The sequence below is a fragment of the Mizuhopecten yessoensis genome, unplaced genomic scaffold (assembly GCF_002113885.1).
Source record: "Mizuhopecten yessoensis strain PY_sf001 unplaced genomic scaffold, ASM211388v2 scaffold10315, whole genome shotgun sequence".
Taxonomy (NCBI): domain Eukaryota; kingdom Metazoa; phylum Mollusca; class Bivalvia; order Pectinida; family Pectinidae; genus Mizuhopecten; species Mizuhopecten yessoensis.
The window spans coordinates 21269-46783 of NW_018408485.1; the positions used below are offsets into that span (position 1 = coordinate 21269).

General features: G+C 36.5%; 1 protein-coding gene across 3 annotated transcripts; it reads right to left on the reverse strand.

Annotated features, from left to right (window-relative positions):
* Positions 1–1695: 1695 nt before the first annotated feature.
* Positions 1696–23329, reverse strand: LOC110460076 (SHC-transforming protein 4-like). Of its 3 annotated transcripts, none has more exons than XM_021512783.1 (13): positions 23234–23329; positions 14969–15119; positions 13285–13355; positions 12608–12668; positions 12068–12184; positions 11419–11472; positions 10187–10365; positions 9286–9418; positions 8547–8661; positions 8171–8278; positions 7534–7688; positions 6750–6881; positions 1696–4145 (listed from the first exon to the last, which is right to left on the reverse strand). In XM_021512783.1, the coding sequence occupies exons 2-13, from the start codon at positions 15116–15118 to the stop codon at positions 4008–4010; spliced, it is 1413 nt and encodes a 470-aa protein (XP_021368458.1). In that variant the 5' UTR covers position 15119; positions 23234–23329; the 3' UTR covers positions 1696–4007. The 3 variants fall into 3 exon arrangements, with proteins under 3 accessions (XP_021368458.1, XP_021368457.1, XP_021368459.1); XM_021512782.1 differs by lacking the exon at positions 23234–23329 and adding an exon at positions 17338–17461; XM_021512784.1 differs by lacking the exons at positions 14969–15119; positions 23234–23329 and adding an exon at positions 14340–14486.
* Between the last annotated feature and the right edge of the window lie 2186 nt (positions 23330–25515).

Consider the following 25515-nt stretch of genomic DNA (forward strand, 5'->3'; position numbering starts at 1 on the left):
AGTAGAGGCCAGCCTTCAAATGTTCCCAGCAGAGGCCAGCCTTCAAATGTTCCCAGTAGAGGCCAGCCTTCAAATGTTCCCAGCAGAGGCCAGCCTTCAAATGAACAAAGTAGAGGCCAGCCTTCAAATTCACAAAGTAGAGGCCAGCCTTCAAATGAACAAAGTAGAGGCCAGTCTTCAAATGTTCCCAGTAGAGGCCAGCCTTCAAATGAACAAAGTAGAGGCCAGCCTTCAAATGTACAAAGTAGAGGCCAGCCTTCAAATGTACACAGTAGATGCCAACTGTGAAGCGAATTACAACAACATGCAACACAATAAGGTCACAATAATGTTACAAAAATATGTCAAGATGAAGGCGAGTACCGATAAGATAATTTGATTACAAAACAAACTTAATTTAGAACATTAATGATTCACTAAATAAACGGAGGAATGTCCACAAACATCCAATAAGTATAATGTTTGACATCAAGTGACCATTGCTATTTCTTTTGTGATGTTCCAGATAGGAACTATGTGATAGATATTAATTAGTTCTCTATCATCATTGTGCAAAACAAAGTGTCAGAACTTCACACCAATCCATAATATTTGTGTAAACTGGAAATAATTTTCCCAACATTTTCGAAAAATAAGTTAAAAATTTAACAAATCCTGTTTTAACAACAATATTGTGTTCTTTTGGAATTTAATTTTCCTGACTGAATTTTCCCACAATGACAGCAGGTAAATAATGCTATCATACAGTATCATCTCATGAATGAAGACCCTCTAAGACATTTTCTTTTTTAAAGATACTTACAATCAGCGATTAATCAATTTCATTGATCAAGACAAATTCAAGCTGTTTATATATTACCTTCTCAGACTATGGACCATCAACATAGCCTCTACAATGGCCAGTGTCCCAATGCCCTCTGAAGAGTACAGGGTGGCATATGCTCTACATATAAATACCACCTTGTAACTGAACTGCTATACTCATACAACCAAAACACACATGATTAATGCCTCATCTGTCACAGTTTCAATATATATACTATACTTAAAGAAATCCAAGACCCTGTGAAAATTCATGAACACAGGTTGTTTTTGACAGCAGAAAATATGCTGTACAGTCTAAGGTAGACAGTATAGTTATAAAAAGTATCGTTAAATTGTTGCGGGAGGCTGATAGTAACCCAGTACATTGTAGGGACCAATGTGTTATCGGTACGGTAGTTTAAGTTGATGGACACTGAAAGTCCAAAAATTGATATGACAACAAATCGGAGATTTGATCAATACTTAAAACAATTGAAGCCGCCTTTAAATTGTAAGGGTTATGTTCTCAAATCTCATATCTGGAATATGGATTGATACAAATTTGGTACAAATTTTGAAACAACATTCATATACAGGAGGCTGGCAATGCCTGCAATGAGGGCCATATCAACGTAAACTGATGGGATAATTTTTAACTGAAGCCTCATCACCAGTTGTCATACCTACACAAAATATAAACTTTGAATAACAACCACAAGCCCAAAATGGTTGACCATGTTGCACTTTCAAAAGCATATTGATTTGCAGCTGAATTCAAATTTCAACTGAAAACATTGACTTCAAAGCACTACAGATGATGTTTGGTTGTTCAGTGTTACAGCGGCCTGTACTTAACACATCCTTGCAATTTGACAACTCTTGTCTCATCGATATGGAAAAATCTGTATTTCACAAACCAGGACATTTTCTCCTGTTGACATGTTACATACAAAGGTCAACTGACAAGGTCAATCAAGTCCTACTCGAATCTAAACATTTACGTGTAGCACTAACAGTGACTATACATTCCAATGTTTTCATTAAGTGTAGAGTTGGACACATGAATTTTGTAAAGTAGTTCTCTGTAAAAATCTCAAACATAAAATTTGGCCAAATTTACTAATACATGTACATGTATTATGCCATGTATAAAAACATTTATAAAAACACCCTGTTGGCAGCTATTTTTTTTTAATATATATGTCTTATAATGGAAGATTGATAACCCTAACCACCAGGGGAAATCTAACTTTCTTAACATACATAAATGTTTCCTAACAATATTATAATTTTTCTGACATTTTCCACCACCAATACCATTTAATACCCTAGATAAGTTAAATGAATGTTAATAAAACACTTAAGAAATATACCATTGTTGTGTACATTATATATGAAACAAAAATGAGCATGATTGCATTATAACATACAACAAAAAAGCTTAACAACAACATATAATACTGGAAGCCTTAATGAATGATTAATATTGACAAGATTGACAAGACACTGGTATGTGCAATTTGTTAAAAACAACAAAAGCATTAAAAAAAGTAAACAGCAAAACAATGTACTATCAATGTGTCGATGATTACAAAAATAATTTGAAACCCTTGATTATAACACTGTACGATTTCTACAGCCTGTGACCTATATAACTGTACGATTTCTATAACCTGTGACGTATATAACTGTACGATTTCTACAGCCTGTGACGTATATAACTGTACGATTTCATAACTGTACGATTTCTACAGCCTGTGGCCTATATAACCGTATGATTTCTACAGCCTGTGACGTATATAACTGTACGATTTCTGCAGCCTGTGACGTATATAACTGTTCAACTTTTTCAGCCTGTGACATATATAACAATACAATTTCTACAGCCTGTGACGTATATAACAATATAATTTCTACAGTCTGTGACCTATATAATGGCACAATTTCTTCAGCCTGTGGCCTTTATAACTACAATTTCTACAGCAAGTGCCTATATAACTGTATGGTTTCTATAGCCTGTGACGTATCTAACTGTCCGATTTCTACAGCCTGTGACCTATATAACTGTACGATTTCTACAGCATGTGACCTATATAACTATGATTTCTACAGCCTGTGATGTTTATAACTGTAAGTTTATTACAGCCTGTGACAAATGTAACAGTAAAAACTCTGTCACAGACTTTAATATATATATACAACAGTTAAATTCCTACTTGTACTCAGACTGTGTCTTGTTAACAGTTCGATTCCTACACAGCCTTTGACCCATATAACAGTACAACTGCTACACAGTGTGACATACCAGTGATTGTCGGGCTTAAGCAATGATCAACATGTATCAACAACATTAGTAACAAATTCAATGAATGCTATTTGTATAACAGTTAAAAACACTTCAGAAAATGTCTGAGTGACAAATTGTAGCTGATGGATCTATTGAGCTGTGTATATCAAACCTGGGACAAAAAGCCAGCTTTTCACTTGGTTTTTAAATGTCAATGATGCAAAATTCTACGATTAGAATATTACAGAAACATGGTCTGTTCTTGTATCTACTCAGTAAATTATGATGTTACCATATGTTGGTAGCTTGATGCTGTTGGACAGGTCGGACACATTTAACATTACGAGAAACAAAACACACATCTTATGCTATCGTAGACGAAAAAATACAAATACGATTCGGTAAAATAACATGTAACTTTTTGATTTCCAGATTCTTATTGATTTGCACACATATTTTTTGACAAACTTTCCTGTTCCATTACGAAAAGCTTCATTCACATATGAAAATTCCTCTTGATTATTAACTTGAGCACAGTTTAAATAGAGTAAAACATTTGTTTTGTTCAAAGCAAATACAGATTAGAAAGCAATATCATCATGTAGTCTTACTGATAGAAGATAGTGACAGTAATCATTTGTTCGTTTGTTAAGTTTTGATGGATTTTATCAGTAAGGCTTAAAACTTCAAACATCCTCTTTTCATATGAATAACATGTTATCCCGGACACATTACCAGTCTATAGTGTAATGTAAACACATGAGCATATTTTTGTTCACTGAGTACCCTTACTACGTTAGTATTGACGCATCTTGACCTCTAGATTTTTTTTTAGTCACATTTCAAGGTTGTTACATGACCTTGACACTACTAGACAAAATATGACACATTTTTGTTGGTAGAGTATATGAATCCCTCAGCAGTTTGTGTAGGCATTGCTGATTGGACGAAGAAGGTGGAGCTCACTCTCCTGTGATATGATTGGCAGATTGTGAGTGCGATGGTGCTGGATGAGGTGGGGCACACTGTCGAAGGCGCGGTCCTTGGTCCTTACCTAGAAACACAATAGTATACGTTATATTCTGTCATACAAAAAAAAGGCCCAATGGGCCTGCATTGCTCACCTGGTATTAATCTGATAATTGTAACCTTAAAAGTAGACTAAAATAAGGCTACAGGAAAAATATCAGTGTCTTGACTCAAAGTCATTAAAAAACACCTGTTCTAAGATTTAAACACATTTGACCCCTGTAACCTTGGAAGTCAAACAAGGACATTCAGTTGAACAAACTTTATAGCCCTTCATCCCAGAATGGAACGTGCTAAATATCACTTCCCTATACCTATTATTTATTGAGAAGATGACTTTTAAAGATTTATACACAAATGACCAGATGTGCGCTTGAAAGAGTGTCAAGGTTATTCACATGAACAATCTTGGAAGCTTTTCATCTGAACATGCTACTGGTCACATATTATCATGCATTTTGGTTTTTCAGAAAAAGTAATTCAAAGTATTTTTTACATATTTGACCCCTGTGACCTTGATTATTATTCAAGGCCATTATTTTGAACAAACTTTTTAAACATGCTACTGGCTAAATGTCATCATCCCAGCCATCTTTTTGTTTAAGAGAGATTGTTAAAGTTTTTGACATACATTATGTATTTGATCCTTGTGACCTTAATAATAATAACAATAATTGGAGGTTCTTATATACCGCTTTATCACAACCTAGTTCGTAGGTCGTCTCAAAGCGATTCACAAATTATTATCCGTGGTTATAGGGCCTTTGCAACTAGCCAGTACATTTCTCAACTCCCTGTGTAGCATACAGTCAGAGCTGCCATTTCGGCGCTAACAGCTAGCATTCAACAATTCTAGCACTGCCCAACCACGTACTCATTTACAGCTGAGTAGACTGGAACAAGCAGAGTAAAGTATCTTGCTCAAGGATACAACACATTGCCGTGCCGTTTCGCGAACCTGCAACCCTTCGGTCATGAGCCCGGCATCCTACCACTAGACTACCGTGCCTTGAATGTGGATGAAGATCATTCATTTGAACAAACTTGGTAATCCTTCATGCCTGCATGCCACTAGCAAAACATCATCACCTTTGACATTTTGGTTATTCATCAGAAGTTGTTTCAAGGTTTTTTAAGACAACTGACCCCTGTGACCTTGAATATATGTGAGGGTCATCAAATTTAACAAACTTGGTAACCCTTCATCCAAGCATCCAAATATCACCATCCTGTGCCTTCTGGTTATTTAGAAGAAATTGTTTAAAGTTTCCAACATATTTGACCCCCTGTGACCTTGAATATAAGTCAAGGTCATTCATTTGAACAAACCTCGAAGCGTTTTATCCCAGCATGATACTGGCCAAATATCATCACTCTAGGCTCTCTGGTTATTCAGAAGAAGTTGTTTTAAAATTTTGAACATATTTGACCCCTGTGACCTTGAATATTAGTCAAGGTCATTCAATTGAACAAACTTGGTAGCCCTTCATCCCAGCATGCTACTGGCCAAATAACATCACCCTAGGCCTCTTGGTAGTTGACGCTGGATGGATGCCACACCACAGCATAAGCTCACTTGGCCCTTTGGCCCAGGTGAGCTAAAAATGATAATGTATTTGACCTCAGGGGGTACTGATCTTAATCCATGCCCTTAAACTTGATTGATTTTACAATAATTGCAAAAAAAGTTCTATCAACTTATATTAATCACTAGTTTTGCCCAGATGGTAGTGTTCAGGAGATCTTAATCTAGTGATGTATGTATTGTAGACACAGTAGATATATTTAACATATAGGTAGACTAATAATGTTAAAGGGAGGACGTACCCTGTGGCCATTTTTTCCCAATTCAAAGTATTTTATTGATAATCCATTAAAATTACCAAACCCTCGGTAATACAGATAAAAAGATAATAAGAAAAGTAAATCAATACATGTATTATCATAAATGTGTTAGAGTACTGACATGTCTGTGTAAGTCAAACTGACCAGCAATATTGACCAGGTTTACACTCACAACACCATCAGGATCAAACTGACCAGTAATATTGACCAGGTTTACACTCACCACACCATCAGGGTCAAACTGACAAAAAATATTGACCAGGTTTACCCTCACCACACCATCAGAGTCAGACTGACCAGCAATATTGACCAGGTTTACACTCAACACACCATCAGGGTCAAACTGACCAGTAATATTGACCAGGGTTACACTCACCACAACATAAGGGTCAAACTGACCAGTAATATTGACCAGGGTTACACTCACCACAACATAAGGGTCAAACTGACCAGTAATATTGACCAGGTTTACACTCACCACACCATCAGGGTCAAACTGACCAGCAATATTGACCAGATTTACACTCACCACACCATCAGGGTCAGACTGACCAGTAATATTGACCAGGTTTAACCTCACCACACCATCAGGGTCAAACTGACCAGCAATATTGACCAGGTTTAACCTCACCACACCATCAGGGTCAGACTGACCAGGAATATTGACCAGGTTTACACTCACCACACCATCAGGGTCAAACTGACCAGTAATATTGACCAGGTTTACACTCACCACAACATAAGGGTCAAACTGACCAGTAATATTGACCAGGTTTACACTCACCACACCATCAGGGTCCACCAGTAACAAATGTTTGATGGAGCCGTCCTGTTTACCACACAGTACAAACTGGCCGGGGTCAGAGGAGCTCTGCCGCACCAGAAAGTCACCATCCTTTTGTAACAATTTCTCAGCCTGAAATATCCAACAGGAAGACGGTTTAGTATTGGTCTCTAGACTAGCCACTCTAGTTAACATGGTTATTGCTTAGAGTTTTCTCACAGGTATACAAAGAAACAGTGCTTACAATCTCAACACTGTCAATTCATTTTCTCTTTTTATTACACCCATGTGAAATTTCATAATCAATGGTTTCAACAATTGTTCATCGTTTTGGACGTTTTTCAATTGAGTAATTAATAATTACCCAAACTTGCTGACAATACACTTAATAAAGAAATATGATTTCTCAAATACTGTATTATATGAACTTATTATTGGTATAGTACTTTCTTTCAGTATGGTTTTCCGTTACAAACATATATATTTGTTCATATAACTTTTTACTGCCAGTTGACATAACTAGGGTCAGATAAGGCCACATAGTCACTACACTAACATTCCAGTCCCACTGTCACCATATAAACAGTAAGTGTAGATACACAACAAAAATTAAAACATGTCATACAGTATTTTGTGGACAAATATGCAAAGAATTCAAATTTTACTTAAAATGTTAAAATGAAATCCATTTCCAATATGTTATACAACATGAAATGTGTGGCAGATATTTCGATAGATAAGAAAAATGGATTCAACTAGAAAGTGAAGTAGGTGTTTAACCGACCTGTTTCCGTGGCAGTGCACCATGATACCATTCCTCAAACACAGGGGCAATATCAGAGGTAGAGGGAGGAGGCACACCTGGGGGAGAAACTAGCTCATCAGGGTGTCTAAGGAAGGTCTCCTGGTCTCCGGAGGGAAGGCCTGCACTGAATGGCTCTGTACACAACATTTGTCATTTAGTACAAAGTAGGCTTGGTATGACATATTCAAACCTTGTACTGGCACACAAACTAGAGGATCACTGCAGAGGAATACTCAGGTAAAATTATAACTACAACATGTAGGTGTTTATCGTAAAATTATCACTATACAACATGTAGGTGTTTATCGTAAAATTATCACTATACAAAATGTAGGTGTTTATCCTAAGTATGACGGTGACATTCCCTCAATTTGAGCTAGTAAATCTTTGATTAAATATCAGAATTTTGGGTGCATCTATATTGAATTAATATTAAGTATTTGGATATTGGAGAGAAAAAGGCTGGATGGAGAAAGGTAAAACTGTCCCCTAAAGGTTTGAGTGAATAATGAGACAACCACAAGAATAAGGCCTGTCTGTTGGGCAAATTATTAATCAGCTATTTTCTGATTTAACTATGAGGTAAAAATGAAGTAGAAATGCAAGGGAGACAAACCCATGTCAAATGGATCGGCAGCTCCGTTGGACTCAGGGGAGGACAGAACATTCTCTTTGTTGTCGTAAACATTGTCTGTATCCAACTTGTAGGCTCCATTCACATTTCCTGTAGGAATAAATAAAATAACGTATGACTCTCCACATGTCAACTGTAAGTTGGTATACTGATATACATATATAGTTCTATACTTGAAGATTCAAGTTTGATTCCCCGTCAATATGTGACTTTCTACTTTTCTTGTAAAATTGACATCAAGATTAAAAGTACACGTAACGTAGTGATGATATCTATTATAGCAATACGGAGGACGCTTATGGATGAAGATATTCCACCAAAGTTGTATTTTCTACATTACAGTAGTCTAATATTTTACCTTTATTGTCATAAATTTCTGCAACTTCTGCATCTGAGAAGTCGATCAGTGAGTGCTCCTTTGCCACGTCATACACAGGTGGGTCTTTTACTGAGGAATACATACCATCGCTCACCTGTCACAGGTAAGTTAATCAACAGGTAAACAATGCAAATCTAGACAATCATTTGCTACTAAGTATTAATGTCTGTTTCATATTTTGAAGAGCTGCATATTGTTTTTTCATAAAGAAACAAAAAAGAATCCACTGTGGAAAAGAACATTTGATACAGATACTTGTATAAAACTTTGATACAGATACTTGTATAAAACTTTGATACAGATACTTGTATAAAACTTTGATACATATACATGTATAAAACTTTGATACAGATACTTGTATAAGACTTTGGTATTTTGCTTCACAAAATATGCAAATATAAGAATCTAACATTGACATAATGCAATTGGGCCCAATTAATGTAGACAACACCTGTCCAGTAGTTCCACTATCCAAGAGATTCTTATGAAACAGCTCTATGTTTTTCTATGCAAAGTTCATACTGTAATCCATCAGTTTCATTATCAAATCATTTCTAGCTGTGACTGAAGGAGGTTAGATTAAAGAGCTCCACTGTATACAAAACAACTGTAAATAAATCAAGATTTACTATATATCAAATTTAAAAAGGCAGGAACAGGGTTTCAAAGCTGAGGATTGACGGTTGTGGCTATGATTGTGAGGGGAGGGGTTACTTACAGGTAAGTTGGATGTGGGGACAGCATATTCAGAAGCTTGTGTCAAGGGTGGGCGTGCTCCGGGGCGGTCATTATAATAGTCTCCCTCATGGTCTTCTCCCCAGGCATCCCCCTCACTAATGGGGTTCTCCATTCTAAAGGGCAGAAAGCCATTTTATCAAAGTCAGCTTCTTACTATTGGTCCGTCTCTCAGTCAATGTTTCACTCTAAGACATCCTTATTCTATCAGTGCACTAGAGTGTAGGAATTTTGGAAGGTGAAACAGCGTTGCATGTTTGCACTGGATTCCCTCAAAATTGTTTCTTTGTGAGGGATGGTATCAAAGCTAACTTACATCCGACATGTTCAGGTTTGGGTATAGGCGAGGCCTACAATTATTACTATACATTCCATCCTCCAGACAGTCATCGTGGCTTTCGCGGCTTTTTTTATCAAAGATATTGCTGTCATCAAACATCAGCTTGGAATGGATGCTTGCGTAATCATGAGCAGACATCTCAAGCTCAGATTCCTCCTCAATGCTAGCAAAAGGCATTCTTCATTAACATATATATAATATGTCTGTTAATACAATCAACTCTATCACCATAATAAATGCTAGTTGAGAATGTGTCCATAGTTTAGAAGGAAAGTAAATGGAAATTGTAGTAAAAAATCACTGAGTTTCATGTCTTGAAATGAGAACCCAACTTTTACAAAGAAGTGTATTCAATAGATCCAATATACCTGAACAGGTAAATTACTATTTATTCTGTTACCTGCCTGGTGCTGTGACTGGCTATTTATTCTGTTACCTGTCTGGCGCTGTGACTGGCTATTTATTCTGTTACCTGTCTGGTGCTGTGACTGGCTATTTATTCTGTTAACTGTCTAGTGCTGTGACTGGCTATTTATTCTGTTACCTGTCTGGTGCTGTGACTGGCTTGGGCTGGTTCTTTAGGTACTCCTTGAAGCGGAGCTCGAAAGCCTGACCTATGGTGGTGATGACATCCTCGGCCAGACCACCGCCACACTCTAGGACATGACATGCCCGCCCATGTACAGCGTCTTTGGCCACGTAGGCAACGAAGTCTAACGTCTCCTGTAACACAACACTTACATTACCAGACAGTCATTTAAGGATAGAATCCCATTTTGTTGAGGTTTATGGGGCATACACCTCAATGGGTCTTGAGACAAATTTTATGAACTGCGAAGCAGTTCATTTTGAATTTGTCTCAAGACCCATTGAGGTTTATACCCCATAAACCTCAACAAAATGGGATTCTATCCTTATATTTACATTCAGAGTGATATTGATACTTGTTCGGATAATTTCTAAAATATCGGTCTTGTGCAAGTCTAACACCACGGAAGGTATCAAAACTTATGACGTCATAACTCACTTTGAGACGTCGTCCTGGTAAGATGATTAAGCAAATTAAGATGTAACTTAATTTTTGAATTAAATTGAATACTTCTGACAAAAAATAAATTAAATTAAAACAACCTAAGAATGGAACTACTTCCCGCGCTCCGCGAAATAACAGAGTAACCAGGTTGATAATATGCTGATGTATTCATACGCCAACTGAAAAGTTCATTGAAAAATAACCTTTAAAATATTAAGTAGGTATATTGAGTCCAAGTTCAGTAGAAATGTAAATATTGTCATTTGCATGGTAGTACCAAAATTAATTGCTGGCATCTTCATTAAATAAATTAGCCTAAATACCAAAGTATTTCTACTAGTATACCTATACTAAGCTTCTGTTTAACAATTCTTTTGTAGTAAACAGATCGACATGTAAAGTTAAAGGTTCGAATCCTGCAGACAGTGTGTTGCTGTGACCTTGAACACTTTATCATTGTTGCTTAAACCACCGCTCTATAGTTTCTGTCCTGTAGTGTTCAAACACCCTATCTCATTTACCTCAATAGTTGTATAGCATTGTACTTTACAATTAATGCATATAAATGTAATAACACAAAGCATAAAATTAAACCCACTATTATTGTATATAAATGTAATAACACAAGGCATACCAACCCACTATTATTGTATATAAATGTAAAAACACAAGGCATACCAACCCACTATTATTGTATATAAATGTAATAACACAAGGCATACCAACCCACTTGTTTTACTTACAGAGTCTCCTCCTGAAGCAAAAGATATTCCAGGCATCTGGTGGTTGGCGATCATCTAAAGTCAGAATAAAATAGTTTATAACATTTTATGGAATATAGTCATGTTAAAACATGGACCACAATGTATAGTAGAGTGTCTCAGTTCTAGGATACCTGGGTATGTGTCTGCCAATGGTACAATGTAGAACCTTCTCGGTTGACCATGGATATAATTAGATATAATAAAGGTCCCATGTTCTGTAGGCAATATGTTTTATAACTAGTTGTCAGGATTAGAAATACTTTGAGGTAAACAAGGTATTCAACATCCGACATCAAGTTTAAATTGAAATACAGTGCAGTCACTTTCATTCCAATATAATACAATGCACTGACTGATTGTCAGATGGTCACAATACAGGAGCAACTATGAATAGAAAAGGAAGAATTCTCCCCTAAAACACAAGGAGGTCACAAGGAAAATCTGTCCTCTAAAACACTGAGAGGTCACAAGGAATCTGTCCTCTAAAACACTGAGAGCCTGTCACAAGGAAAACCTGTCCTCTAAAACACTGAGAGCCTGTCACAAGGAAAATCTGTCCTCTCAAACACTGAGAGGTCACAAGGAAAATCTGTCCTCTAAAACACTGGGAGCCTGTCACATGACATACCTCACCGGACTCCATGATCATCAGGGTGAGTGCCTCTGTTGTAATGGTCAAGTTGACATTTGATCCAGCATACTGCATCTCTGGCCTCTCACCCAACATCTTGGTCAATTTCTTATCCTACAAACCATTGAACAATCAGAATGTATTTACTGTTTAAGCTTTTTTTAGCTACCCTCGTTGTCCAATTAATGACCTCATTCTCAGTGGCAATTTAAATCATTCTATTTTGCCCTTTTTTGTATTTTTTCCTAATTTTATTATATTATTTTCCAAATATAAAAATAAGAAAAAGCCAAATTGACAGTGCCAAGTTTGCAGTTTTGATCAAAGTCAAATAAAGCATGATAAATCTTATAGAAACTTATACAGGTAAAACACATGTCATGATCATATATGTGCCATTTTAAAGTGAAATGAAAAAAAATCCTCAAAAGATGCTGCAATCACGCCTCATCATAAATTCCTAGTGATACATACGACTACAGTGAAACTATTAACCCAGCACCTGTATGATATATTTTATGGTTGTGATCAACTCACCTTTTTCTTCTTTGATAGGGGTTTCATCCCGGCAGATTCACAAACTCGACTAATAGCTTCTCTGTAAATGTAAACAATCATTTTCTGTGAACAAAATCCAAATATTTTCACAAATTAATTACCATATGATAATTTAAATGTGTGTATGATATTCTGTTCCAGTGATTTTGCCTGTTTAAACATAAATATGATCAGAATTGTTCACATGTGTTGGTAATGATACAGAGCTGTTTTATAGCGCTCCAGCATCGTCGGATACCCACGACTGATTTCGCTTCGGTACTCACTGATGAGCGAGTACCGACGCGGAGTCAGCCATGGGTATCTCAGGCCATGGCACTCCAACCACACTGTCAAGTATCATTCTGATGTCTGTAGCACATTTCTTTTTAACTATACACAATGTATTGTAGAACAATTGTATATCTCTTACTTAACTGTCAAGGTTATATGATGGTGGAATACATCACTCAAGATTCAATTATGAATAACTCAGCATTTGTCATAATATTCTCATGCTTGTAATTTATTTCACCTTAATACACTTCTGATAGTAAACTATTTTTCAACTCCCATATAATAAGATTTCCTTTTATATTCTGTGTTAGTGAAAATATGTGGCCATTATGTAAAAAAAGTAAAGTGATCATGATCTTTTTTTGTGTTTATAAACATACCTGGCAAGACTTGTACGTGTGTCAAAATCTAGACTTCTCATGGACTCCTTCACCTCCAAACACCCAATGTACTGAAATTATACACAATACATTATGTTACAATCAATCAGTGTTATCCATTGTCAAACAATAGTTTGTCATATGATCATATCGGTATATATATCTTACAATCAAATATCTAAAAATCAACGGTGTCTTACTTTTGGATATTAATTCTCCACTTTAAAACCAGTTTATAATGATCATCCCAAAATGGACCTGGGTAATTAGGGCCGAAAATGAGTAACAGTTGTACACAATATATACAGATATGTAAAACTGAAATACTAACAACGTCTTCATGTAAATCTCTTTACCCTTACTCCACAGCAGATACTGCTATTCACAGAAAGGTGTGTGTGGCCTGCAGGTTGATTTAAAATTGACTCTGAATCTGTAACAGAAGCCATTGTCGACAAGAAGCTGTGTTTGGCCTACGTGTAGATCTGAAACTTACCCTGACTCGGTAACAGATCCCACTATCCACAAGAAGCTGTGTTTGGCCTACGCGTAGATCTGAAACTTACCCTGACTCGGTAACAGATACCATTATCCACAAGAAGCTGTGTTTGGCCTACGCATAGATCTGAAACTTACCCTGACTGGGTAACAGATACCATTATCCACAAGAAGCTGTGTTTGGCCTACGCGTAGAACTGAAACTTACCCTGACTCGGTAACAGATACCATTATCGACATGAAGCTGTGTGTGGCCTATGTGTAGATCTCAGACTTACCCGGACTCTGTAACAGATACCATTATCCACAAGAAGATGTGTTTGGCCTACGCGTAGATCTGAAACTTAGCCTGACTCGTAGCAGATGCCATTATCCACCAGAAGCTGTGTGTGGCCTATGTGTAGATCTCAGACTTACCCGGACTCTGTAACAGATACCATTATCCACAAGAAGATGTGTTTGGCCTACGCGTAGATCTGAAACTTACCCGGACTCGGTAACAGATACCACTATCCACAAGAAGCTGTGTGTGGCCTATGCGTAGATCTGAGACTTACCCGGACTCCGTAGCAGATGCCACTGTCGATATGAAGCTGTGTGTCAGGGTGGATCCAACCTCGGTCGGGTTTGTTCATAAAGCTGCCAGTCTTGGACCATTCCGACCCCGTTCGCTGCTTCTTCTTGTTCTTGTCTTGTTTACTCGCCATACTAGAAGTCAAAAAAATTGCAATATAAATTGCAAGAAATGTATTCAATATAGCATGGGATCCAGCCATATCCTGTTTATAAGATTATACAGGGTTTAAACATGATACTGTTTATTTACACTGTATGGCAGTACTTACTTCCCAGGTAAACCAGTGCTTACTCCCCAGGTAAACCAGTACTTACTTCCCAGGTAAACCAGTTCTTACTTGTAACAGATACCATTATCCACAAGAAGATGTGTTTGGCCTACGCGTAGATCTGAAACTTCCCCGGACTCGGTAACAGATACCACTATCCACAAGAGGCTGTGTTTGGCCTACGCGTAGATCTGAAACTTAGCCTGACTCGTAGCAGATGCCATTATCCACCAGAAGCTGTGTGTGGCCTATGTGTAGATCTGAGACTTACCCGGACTCGGTAACAGATACCATTATCCACAAGAAGCTGTGTGTGGCCTATGTGTAGATCTGAGACTTACCCGGACTCCGTAGCAGATGCCACTGTCGACATGAAGCTGTGTGTCAGGGTGGATCCAACCTCGGTCGGGTTTGTTCATAAAGCTGCCAGTCTTGGACCATTCCGACCCCGTTCGCTGCTTCTTCTTGTTCTTGTCTTGTTTACTCGCCATACTAGAAGTCAAATAAATTGCAATATAAATTGCAAGAAATGTATTCAATATAGCATGGGATCCAGCCATATCCTGTTTATAAGATTATACAGGGTTTAAACATGATACTGTTTATTTACACTGTATGGCAGTACTTACTTCCCAGGTAAACCAGTACTTACTTCCCAGGTAAACCAGTGCTTACTTCCCCGGTAAACCAGTACTTACTTCCCCGGTAAACCAGTACTTACTTCCCAGGTAAACCAGTACTTACTTCCCAGGTAAACCTTAATTAAGTATTTTAATTACAACAAAGTTTGAGTCTTTTTTTCAATTTTAAGATTTGAATTTCACAATTTACCCAAAATAATAAAAGTATGGTAATAAAAGAAAATAATAATTGTCTTGCATTGTTAATAAAAGATTGTTCCTTTTATAGACTTTTCTCCTGTACACACTCGTTTATAGGTCTCTATAGCTAACTTAATATGGTGTCTCAACTCCTCCCCACCTTGTGATATACGCGTACTTGTGAAAAAACTGATTTTTTTATCATATGATATATAAACTTGTGTATAGTATAATGACTATGCAAGCTACAAAAAGGATGGATATTTTATTTTAAACATAAGACATGTAATACCTGATGTTAATATGTAGTATATATACATGTACCATATTGGATGACCCATTGGAAGTAAGCCATTTCAAGATTTCATGGGATATACTAGGTTTAAAGAGGCCTAAATATTGCAATTTATTTTAAAAGACTATCAACATTAGTGACGATAGTGTATATAAACTACATTGCTATGATTATTACTTCCTGCGTATCTATGAAGCGATTGAGTTTTATAACATGCCTTAAGCTTTTTACCTGAATAACATAAATAATTGAAACTACAACATCTTTACTGTAATGTAAATGCACAGCATTCATGACATTGTAACCATATATAGGCTAAATTATTATCAATTCAGGTACACAACAGTGAATAATGGTTCAGGTATGGGGTACCACAGCATCAGTAAAATTGCCAAGAAGAGTTCCACTTGGATATGTTATTTACTCTGAGTAAAACAAAGATGAAACAACCCTATAGGATTTTTTTTTGTCTCAGAGTAACTTCCCCTGTCAATTTATTTGATGGGCTATGTGGCCATCAATGAGACACTTTTTTTTACCCATACCTAAATGGCAAATTCGATAAACAGTAGGCTTTCTACTTTGTTAAGGTCTTGAATTTGATTCCTGCTGTTTTTGTGTTTATGCTTTTATTTTTATTTTCAAACATTCAAATTTTGAATAATGTAAATCTGTAAAATGTATGGAAACCTGTGACTTTTATGGAACACGTGGAACAATGAATAACTGGTTACCACACAATATATATCCTAGGTCATATGTAAGGAAACAGCTAATTAAACAATTATATACCCATACATACACACTGTACTTAAAGTTTTAGGTTATGAATATTAAACAAAAATTATTTCAAAACATAGATTATTTGGAACAAACTTGATAAACCTGAGTGTGTACAATCTGTGTTGGTAAATATATGGTTGGACATTTTACTTTATTGTTGTTATTTTGTATGTTTAAGGTTTTAAGTCATCGTAAAAGTCATATGGTGATGTGTACATTGACCAGATGGTGTACATTGACCAGAGATGATGAGGCCACTCATCAACAGCCACTTTAAAGTATGACCTCACTGATTTGTCACAGCCCGAACATGGAAAGAATTAGGGCTTGTCGTAAGGATGACAACCTCCAGGGAGACACCACAAAAAATCAAGAAAAAAGGAAGGGAGAGACAAAAAGCGCCAGAGATGACAAGTGTGGTAATGGAGGCTGAAGATCAATTTCATTGGTGTCCCTAAAATTTGTTTGCACAGAAAAAAATGTGTGATTCTGTACAGGCCCCTTATTAGTAATTACCTCATAGGCTAATACAATAGGATACAGCAGGTTGAATCTTAATATTATCAAGATGTCCCTAAACATAAAGGCAATTATTTGTTGTATGACAAAATTGGGTCAGACGTGGTCACATGTCACCATTATAGAACTGACTGATCATGATTTACAGTCAACAGATCAATCCTCCAAATCTCTTATTCTACACACAAGTCAAAGGATCGAGTACCAACCCAAATACCAGATCATGATATCCTCACCACTAATTAACCAAAACAATTAAACATGTCCTTATACCATTAATATGTGTACTTACATATCAAGAAATTTCAATCCCATTTCACTTGATTTAGTAATTTAAGACCTCGATAAAACAAAACAGTTCAAACTTATAATGTAAAAGTAACTCTATACCTATAGTGTTTACAAATGTTATATACATCCATATGATGGTTTAAATTGTGACATTTTGAATAACTAACCATGAATCATACACTAAAAATAAGGCTAAAAGTTTCCAGTGATTTAACAGATTGTAATTGTATACTATAGGTAACCTTTACCATATTTGGTATCGTGTACACCTATAAATAGCCAATAGTATATACAATCAGTTTCCCAATACATTTAACACTACAACATGCTTTCTTGTTGAGTAAAAAGTACAGATATATATATATGTATACAGTATAAAAAACCATCTAGATTTGTCTGGTTCATAAAACATTTAACTGCCACACTTGCTGGGGGCGTTAATTATACACACAATGAATAGAGTGTTGAGGACACTGATAAACCCCACTGATAAAAGGTCTACACTGTTCTGTGTATTTAGGATTGTGTAATTCTCCATAATAGGTTCATGCTTCAATGACTTAAGTTGTATATGAATCATGTATTACTGCAGTGTGACCTGATATGAGGTACGAGGGCCATGTGATGGCCAGGTCTAACAGGATATGCTGAATCATATCCTATATACTGGGGCATATCTTTACTGTACAGGTACATATAGGACAGCTGGCCGCTTTGTCAAACATGTTTATATACACACACATGTACATAACTCCACAGAATAGACATACCACTTCAGTATTTCGGGAAAGCAATTTTATTTTTCAAGAAACCTATGAAAAGCACCATATTCCATGTAGTGATGATCAACAACCACCCACTGAAAGTATCACTAGAGGCAACTAATGTGAGAACCCCCACCCCCTGCAGAGTTGACGTTGGGATTTGCTTTTGTGCCCTCTACTTGGGGACACAAAATTATAGCGACCAAAATAAATCTGCTGCACCCATTGCAATATTTAGGATCTTTATCTTTCTTTCTACTTCTAACTACCTTTTATTTCCTAGCGCCTTGCTTGGCAACACCTCACTTTTGGCTTTAATGCATGTTGAGTGTTCACCTGGGTGAGGAAGGCAATGGGTTCTGTTCCTAGGCCGGGACATACTAAATCCGTAGAAATGGTAGGTGTTATTCCCTGCTTAACATTCAGCATTAAAGGGAAAGGTAATAACTAGTTTGTTAGTATAATGTGACAGAGCGGAATGCCAGTGCTGGGTGCCTTCAACATGGTATTTCAGTGGGATAGCACTATAAGTCAGCATCAGATCCATGTTATTACAAGGTGGCAAATACACCAACACACCCTGCCTCCAGCACACATACACATCATATACGTATACACAACAAACATGGAGGCATGTCCTCAAATGACCTTAGCTGTTGATAGGTTATTAAACAAAATACAAACCCAAAACCAAACCATGTAATCACACGAAGTATCCTTTAACTAGAACTGTCATCCGGAAGATAACTAATACCCCTGCGGATGCTGGTAGTTTACACATCATTTAGTTACTTTGACCTGGGGATTCTGGACAAGTTATTTTGCATAATGAACTGAAACTCACTTAGAAAGTGATTGAATCTAAAATTAAAATGCAGGTGCACAATTACATAATAAACCCATCATTCAAGTGAAGTTTCATCAAGTATTTTGCACAAAGGGGCATAACTCCATCAAAAAGGGTCGAAATCCCAAATTAAAATGCCGGTGCACAACTACATAAGATACTGATCATTCATGCAAAGTTTCAATGAAATCCACCTGTTAGTTAAGGAGAAGTTTACCGGACAAGTTACTGCGGACAGACAGACAGACAAGACAGACAGGGTGATTCCAGTATACCCCCCCCCCACACCTTAACTTTGTAGCGGGGGTATAAAAATCCAACATACAGGTAGAGATAATGCAACTCTGAAGGTAGTCACTTTCAGATCTAGCAAAGCTGACAGTATATCATTCATTTTACATATAAACTGTATGTAAAGGCAGATATCACTGATGAAGAATCAAATCTTGCAACACTAGACAACAAACCATGTGCATGTGTGAAAATCCCCCCTTCCCAAAACGTTTCCACCAGACAAATGTAATACTTAACTAAAAACCTCACCCATTTTGCAAATGTAAACAAGGAAAAACAAAGATGTACTGGTTCCATATACATGTAACAGAGCGCATGATTAATTAAATTTAAATCACTGCCTCCGCTAGGGATCGAACCCGGGACCTCTGGCTTACTAGTCTAACGCTCAACCGATCGAGCTAAAGAGAAGTTCTCTATAGCCGAGCGATATATTGCGGCTAGTATTTACCAGGGTTACATACATAGTAGACCATCACATGGTTAACGAATACAATTTCAATCCAAAGATATTACAATTTTAACAAAATTATTGTGCTGACCGTTTACCCAGTGTACGTCATACACGTGTTCCTTATGATATTTTTTCTGTCCTTATTTTCACATCAGATGATTCCTGTTTTGGATAAAATAGTATTTTCACTGTCAACTGCTTCATAGAAACAAAGTACTGACAAACAATTAATTAATTATATATTGTCACTGATGCTTCAAGTGATCTCTCAGGACAAAGACACAAAAATCTACAAAATGTAGATCTATACAGGACTGATTTCTAGTACAATTTTCTGAAAAAAGAAAATATTTCAAGGAAAATTTTAAGTAAACTATGAAACGAATGCACTTGAAAATAAAAAATAATAATATTTCATAAGTTTTTTTCTGAATTTTTGACATTTTTCTAAGAGCCCATGATTGATTATGTAAATAACTAATGCAAGAGTAAAGTGTGTCAACACCTTAATAATCATAGAAACATATGTGATATATGTGTGTGTTATACGACCTGTCTTCATATGTCCCTTTATTAGCTTTGTTGAAGACACAAGTCTCTTGACAAAAGTTTTAAAACATGCGAAGAAGTCTATTCTTTTTTATCTGCTTAATGACGGAGTGATTTTTTTTCTCTAGTTTTACAACCTAATACAGGTTGTTTTCCACAAGAGTAAGGAATACCTTCCCAATTTCAATAAAAGCCAGGTAATATTTTTCAAGGTTATGTAGGAACGGGCTGTTGTTAGGTAGAACACAGACACATCTGATCGTGAGGTAATAACAGAAATATCGTGTACTGTTCATGACTTCCTGGTCTATAGATACGATATCAATAGACATAAAAATAGGTTAAATAAATACAAATACAAACAGAACATGTAAAGCAAGCATAAACAGGTACCAATCACTACTGATATAATCTAGCTATAGAGGCCCAATGTATCACTCCTTATAGATAACTAATGACTGATGGTGTCGGTAAAGTGTATGTAATGATGAAATGTTACTCTCAGTCAACCATAACATTTTATTATGTATTTTTTGAAAAGAAGTTGTCTGAAGTTTTCAATTTCAACAAAATTGATGCCAGTGACCTTGAATGGGGGTGGAGCATGATAATGTATTTGGAAGTCTTTTTTACTTCAGTAAGCTCAGTTCAAATATCATTGGTATTCTATGCTACCTGGGTCATAAGGAGTATTTTGATTATTTCTTTTACACATCTGAAATCTGAATGTCACTTTTACACTTTGGGTCAACCAATATATATAGCTTATTTGAAAAAACTTGATAAATCAAAACTTCAGACCTCATTGTTCAGAAGAAGATGTTTAAGCATACTGGGTATTGAACTTAATTGATCCATATGGCTCATTTATTTGAACAAATATGACAGCCCTTCATACTGGCAAGCTACAGGACAAATACCAATACTCAAGGCCTTATGGTTCATGAGAAGAAGTTTTTTTCTAAGTTTTTAATTTATTTGATGCATGTGATCTGGAATGTAAGTCAATATAAACATTTCTTGGAGAGAATATTGGAAACTTGTACAAGCTAGACCAAATATTATGATCTTTGTTTTAGAAAAGTTGATGACGGACGTCATTCTATGACAAAAACTCAAAAGACTTCCCCAGGTGAGAGGCAGGAGCCCACAGATAATTTAGCTGCATTTGAAGAGAACCTACCTCCCTCCTTACAAAAATAAATATGATTTAACAGATCTAGATTTGTGAAATAATCTTGCAGAAATGATGTTCATCAGCTTGAATAGACTTTAATTTACCTTGCTTGATGTGATAAGGTCAAACAAATGTTTGTTCACTGTTACATAAATGTCAGAAACATTAGGATAGGTAGGTACCAGTAAGTATTTTTTTTTTTATAAGGTTTATACAGGAGAGTTGTCTGGCCTTTAACAGTACTTCCTTGGGAATTGCCAAAACCCGTTTAGAGTAGATAGGGTAACCAATAAACCAGAAACAAACAATATTTTTTATTTGGCGGAATGAGAGAAGAGAGTGAGAGCGAGAAGTACACGGTGTACAGTGTACTTCTCGTTTCATCGTTTTTAATTAATGGCATTCTGACAGCCTTTAAAAGCATATGAATCTAAAAGAATACCATCAACTTTCGAAGATTTCATTTACACTATACAGAAGGACCCCATCTATTGAATATGCAAGGAGTGTAGGAGAATGTTGTTGTTGGCAATTAATTTCTTTTTATGTTATTTCACCGCTGGAAGATCTAAGCAATCATGGCAAGATATTGCAACTGAAATAATATTGCAATTAATTGTAACTGAAGTAGCCTTGTATCCCATGTGAACTTGGTTTAATGCCCCAAACACGTACATCATATTATGTGCCAAACATCATCATAACGGGATATTTGTAGACTTTAGCGAAAATCGAAAATTCTTTTGGACTGTGGAAAAAAACCTATTACATGTAACTGCATGAGTGAGATCTGGTTATTACAGTCTCAAGCTAAGATACTGTAACACCCCATCATCGACTTATGTCTTCACCGTGTAGTTGCTTTAATAAATTAGGATATGAGTATCTATTGACAGACTGATGCCAACAAAATAATTAATTTTGTAGCGGAACTGGACTGGGTCGATCGTCCACGATCAGATAGCTATAGCTCAATTGGTAGAGCATTCGTCTAGAGTTCGGAAGGTCCCGGGTCCGAACCCCGATCTGATCATGCATTTTTCCTCTCCTGTTACAGTGGTGCCTGTGACCAGCCCATTTTTCAAGTATTTGGTGTAATATGTTTCATGGCAAGGGGATACCCCAACCTGTTTTGTAAATAGTTCTGTCTTCGGGGGTGAAGAATTCGAAAAAGGAGGGAGGAATGTAGCAGAACTGGACTGGGTCGATTGTCAGCGACCAGATACCTCAATTGGTAGAGCATCCGTCTAGAGTTTGGAGGGTCCCGGGTTCGAACCACGGTCTGGCCATGCATTTTTTCTTTCCTGTTACAATTTCACATGATTGTGTATTGGGTATATAATAATTGGATCAGCCACTAGAAGACAAGTCTTTTTAAAAGTATCTGCCTCGAATTAAAGGAGGAATTTAGATCTGCAATAAACATAATAAATACTATGTCTCTCCTTTTAGTTTATTTTTCAGTGCAGATACCTTGTTAGCTATGGTTACTTCCTATATATATCGTAAATGGTGTATTGGAAATATAACAAATCTTATTTTCATTGGCTTCTACATGGATTATTCTTTCATTAAAATCAGCACCAATAGCAATTAGGGCAAACGTATTTGTTGCGAGGCAGGCGAGGTCACCCCTTAACAAATGAACATTTGCTAGTGTCAAAATATCGCTACTGCAGTCCTGTCAAAATAGCATAATGACACATGGTTCATTCGTGTTAATGTTGACAATTATGTAAACAGTAATGTTGTTATATTTCTAAAGTTCAGTTTATAGACGGATCAAGATTTCAGGCTATTTAACTTGCTTACCTGTCAAATACTTGTCATATTTCCGTTTTGACGATGGAAAACTTCACCATTCCTAATCCGGAAGTTTATTTCTGTAAATCTACAGCGCACGCTCAATGAACGTTTTCCTGGTGAAGTATAATTAAATGCATGCGACGAGTTGTCTGTCAAATAAATCCGGAAAATAAAGATTGAAAAAAAAATCAATAATAGCACCACAGTGCTAAAAATTCAGTCTCTAAAAATGGAATTTGCATATGAGTTATTACGTTTAAACCACAGAATCAAATTGCTGTGGGGATATACATTATATATTCTGGAAACACACACAGGCTTATACTCCAATTTCCCGCTTATACATTCTTGATAATTTATATATGTATTTTATATATGTACAAACGAACTATTTTATTGATGCATGCTTGTTAAGTTTCTTTTAAATGTTAAATTGTTGTCTTATTTTCATGTTTTATAGTCGGTTGTAAAAGCCTTTAACAGGCTTGTGTTTTCATGTTAAACCGTATACCGACTTGTACTCTAAATAAATTTTACTTGACTCTGACTTGATTTTACTTGATACGTTTTGCAAGTAATTTTCATAAACTGCTGTTTATTGCAATGCATTGCAATATTTAAGGAATATTGCTAATTCATCTAGGCAACCAGCTGTACAGTAGTATATAGGTACGTCTCTGAAATAACTAACAATCTCTGTCTTATCAAAAGGAGATAGTCGGCTATTTTCAGACAACTAGTTTAATATTGAATTAAAAATTCACAATTGAGCTTGTCAAATATTGAAAATTAGTTCACAGTGACATAATTTGTTCAAACAACAATAATTAAGTGAAGTTTAATTTCGAGAAATAGCTAGGTCACAACAGAGACATATCATTATTTTTATTAATAATTTATTGTAATGGACGCAGGCTTTAAATCTCTGTATCAATATCAAATATACAGTTACACAATACAACTCACGTGAAATTAATATTCATAAACATTATAATTACAAGTATTCTTCCACTGCTTCGTCTATTAGAATTTCAAATTATATAACATTGCGTGCATCAATGACACGTTGAGGCAAATTGTTCCATATATATACAATTCGGAAACTGAAGAAAATATTCTTACCTATCTAGACGGCTACGTCGTTTGAAGATTTCCTGGGAGTGTCAGCAGAAGGGTATTAAACCCCACCATCCTCACGGTGATTGAGGTAGGATAGTGATGATAGATTGAGGTTGGTGAGGATAGTAAGGATAGTGAGGTAGGATAGTGATGATAGATTGAGGTTGATGAGGATAGTAAGGATGGTGAGGTAGGATAGTGATGATAGATTGAGGAGAGTGAGGATAGTGAGGTAGGGTGGTAGTGATGATAGATTGAGGTGGGTGAGAATAGTGAGGTAGGATAGTGATGATAGAATGAGGAGGTGGGGATAGTGAGGTAGGATAGTGATGATAGATTGAGGAGGGTGAGTATAGTGAGGTAGGATAGTGAGGATAGATTAAGGATGGTGAAGATAGTCAGGTAGGATAGTGATGATAGATTAAGGAGGGTGAGGATAGTGAGGTAGGATAGTGATGATAGATTGAGGTTGGTGAGGTAGGATAGTGATGATATATTAAGGAGGGTGAGGATAGTGAGGTAGGATAGTGATGATAGATTGAGGTTGGTGAGGAAAGTAAGGATAGAGAGGTAGGATAGTGATGATATATTAAGGAGGGTGAGGATATTGAGGTAGGATAGTGATGATAGATTGAGTTTGGTGAGGAAAGTAAGGATAGTGAGGTAGGATAGTGATGATAGATTGAGGAGGGTGAGGATAGTGAGGTAGGATAGTGATGATATATTGAGGAGTGTAAGGTAGGATAGTGATGATAGATTAAGGAGGGTGAGGAAGAATAATGATGATATATTAAGGTTGGCGAGGATAGTGAGGTAGGATAGTGATGATAGATTGAGGAGGGTGAGGATAGTGAGGTAGGATAGTGATGATAGATTGAGGTGGGTGAGGATAGTAAGGATAGTGAGGTAGGGTAGTGATGATAGGTTGAGGAGGGTGAGAATAGTGAGGTAGGATAGTGATGATAGATTAAGGAGGGGTAGGATAGTGAGGTAGGATATTAAGGTAGGATATTGATGATCGATTAAGGATGGTGAGGATAGTGAGGATAGTGAGGTAGGATATTGATGATATATTAAGGAGGGTGAGGATAGTGAGGATAGTAAGGTAGGATAGTGATGATAGATTGAGGAGGGTGAGGATAGTAAGGATAAGAAGGTAGGATAGATAG

Coding starts and splice junctions, on each gene's coding strand:
- LOC110460076 (XM_021512782.1), bottom strand. CDS start 17,360: ATGGGATTGAAATTTCTTGATAT. Junction 10,366..11,418: donor TTGCTTCAGGAGGAGACTCT/GTAAGTAAAACA, acceptor GTTGTGTTACAG/GAGACGTTAGACTTCGTTGC. Junction 8,279..8,546: donor AGAAATTTATGACAATAAAG/GTAAAATATTAG, acceptor TTATTCCTACAG/GAAATGTGAATGGAGCCTAC.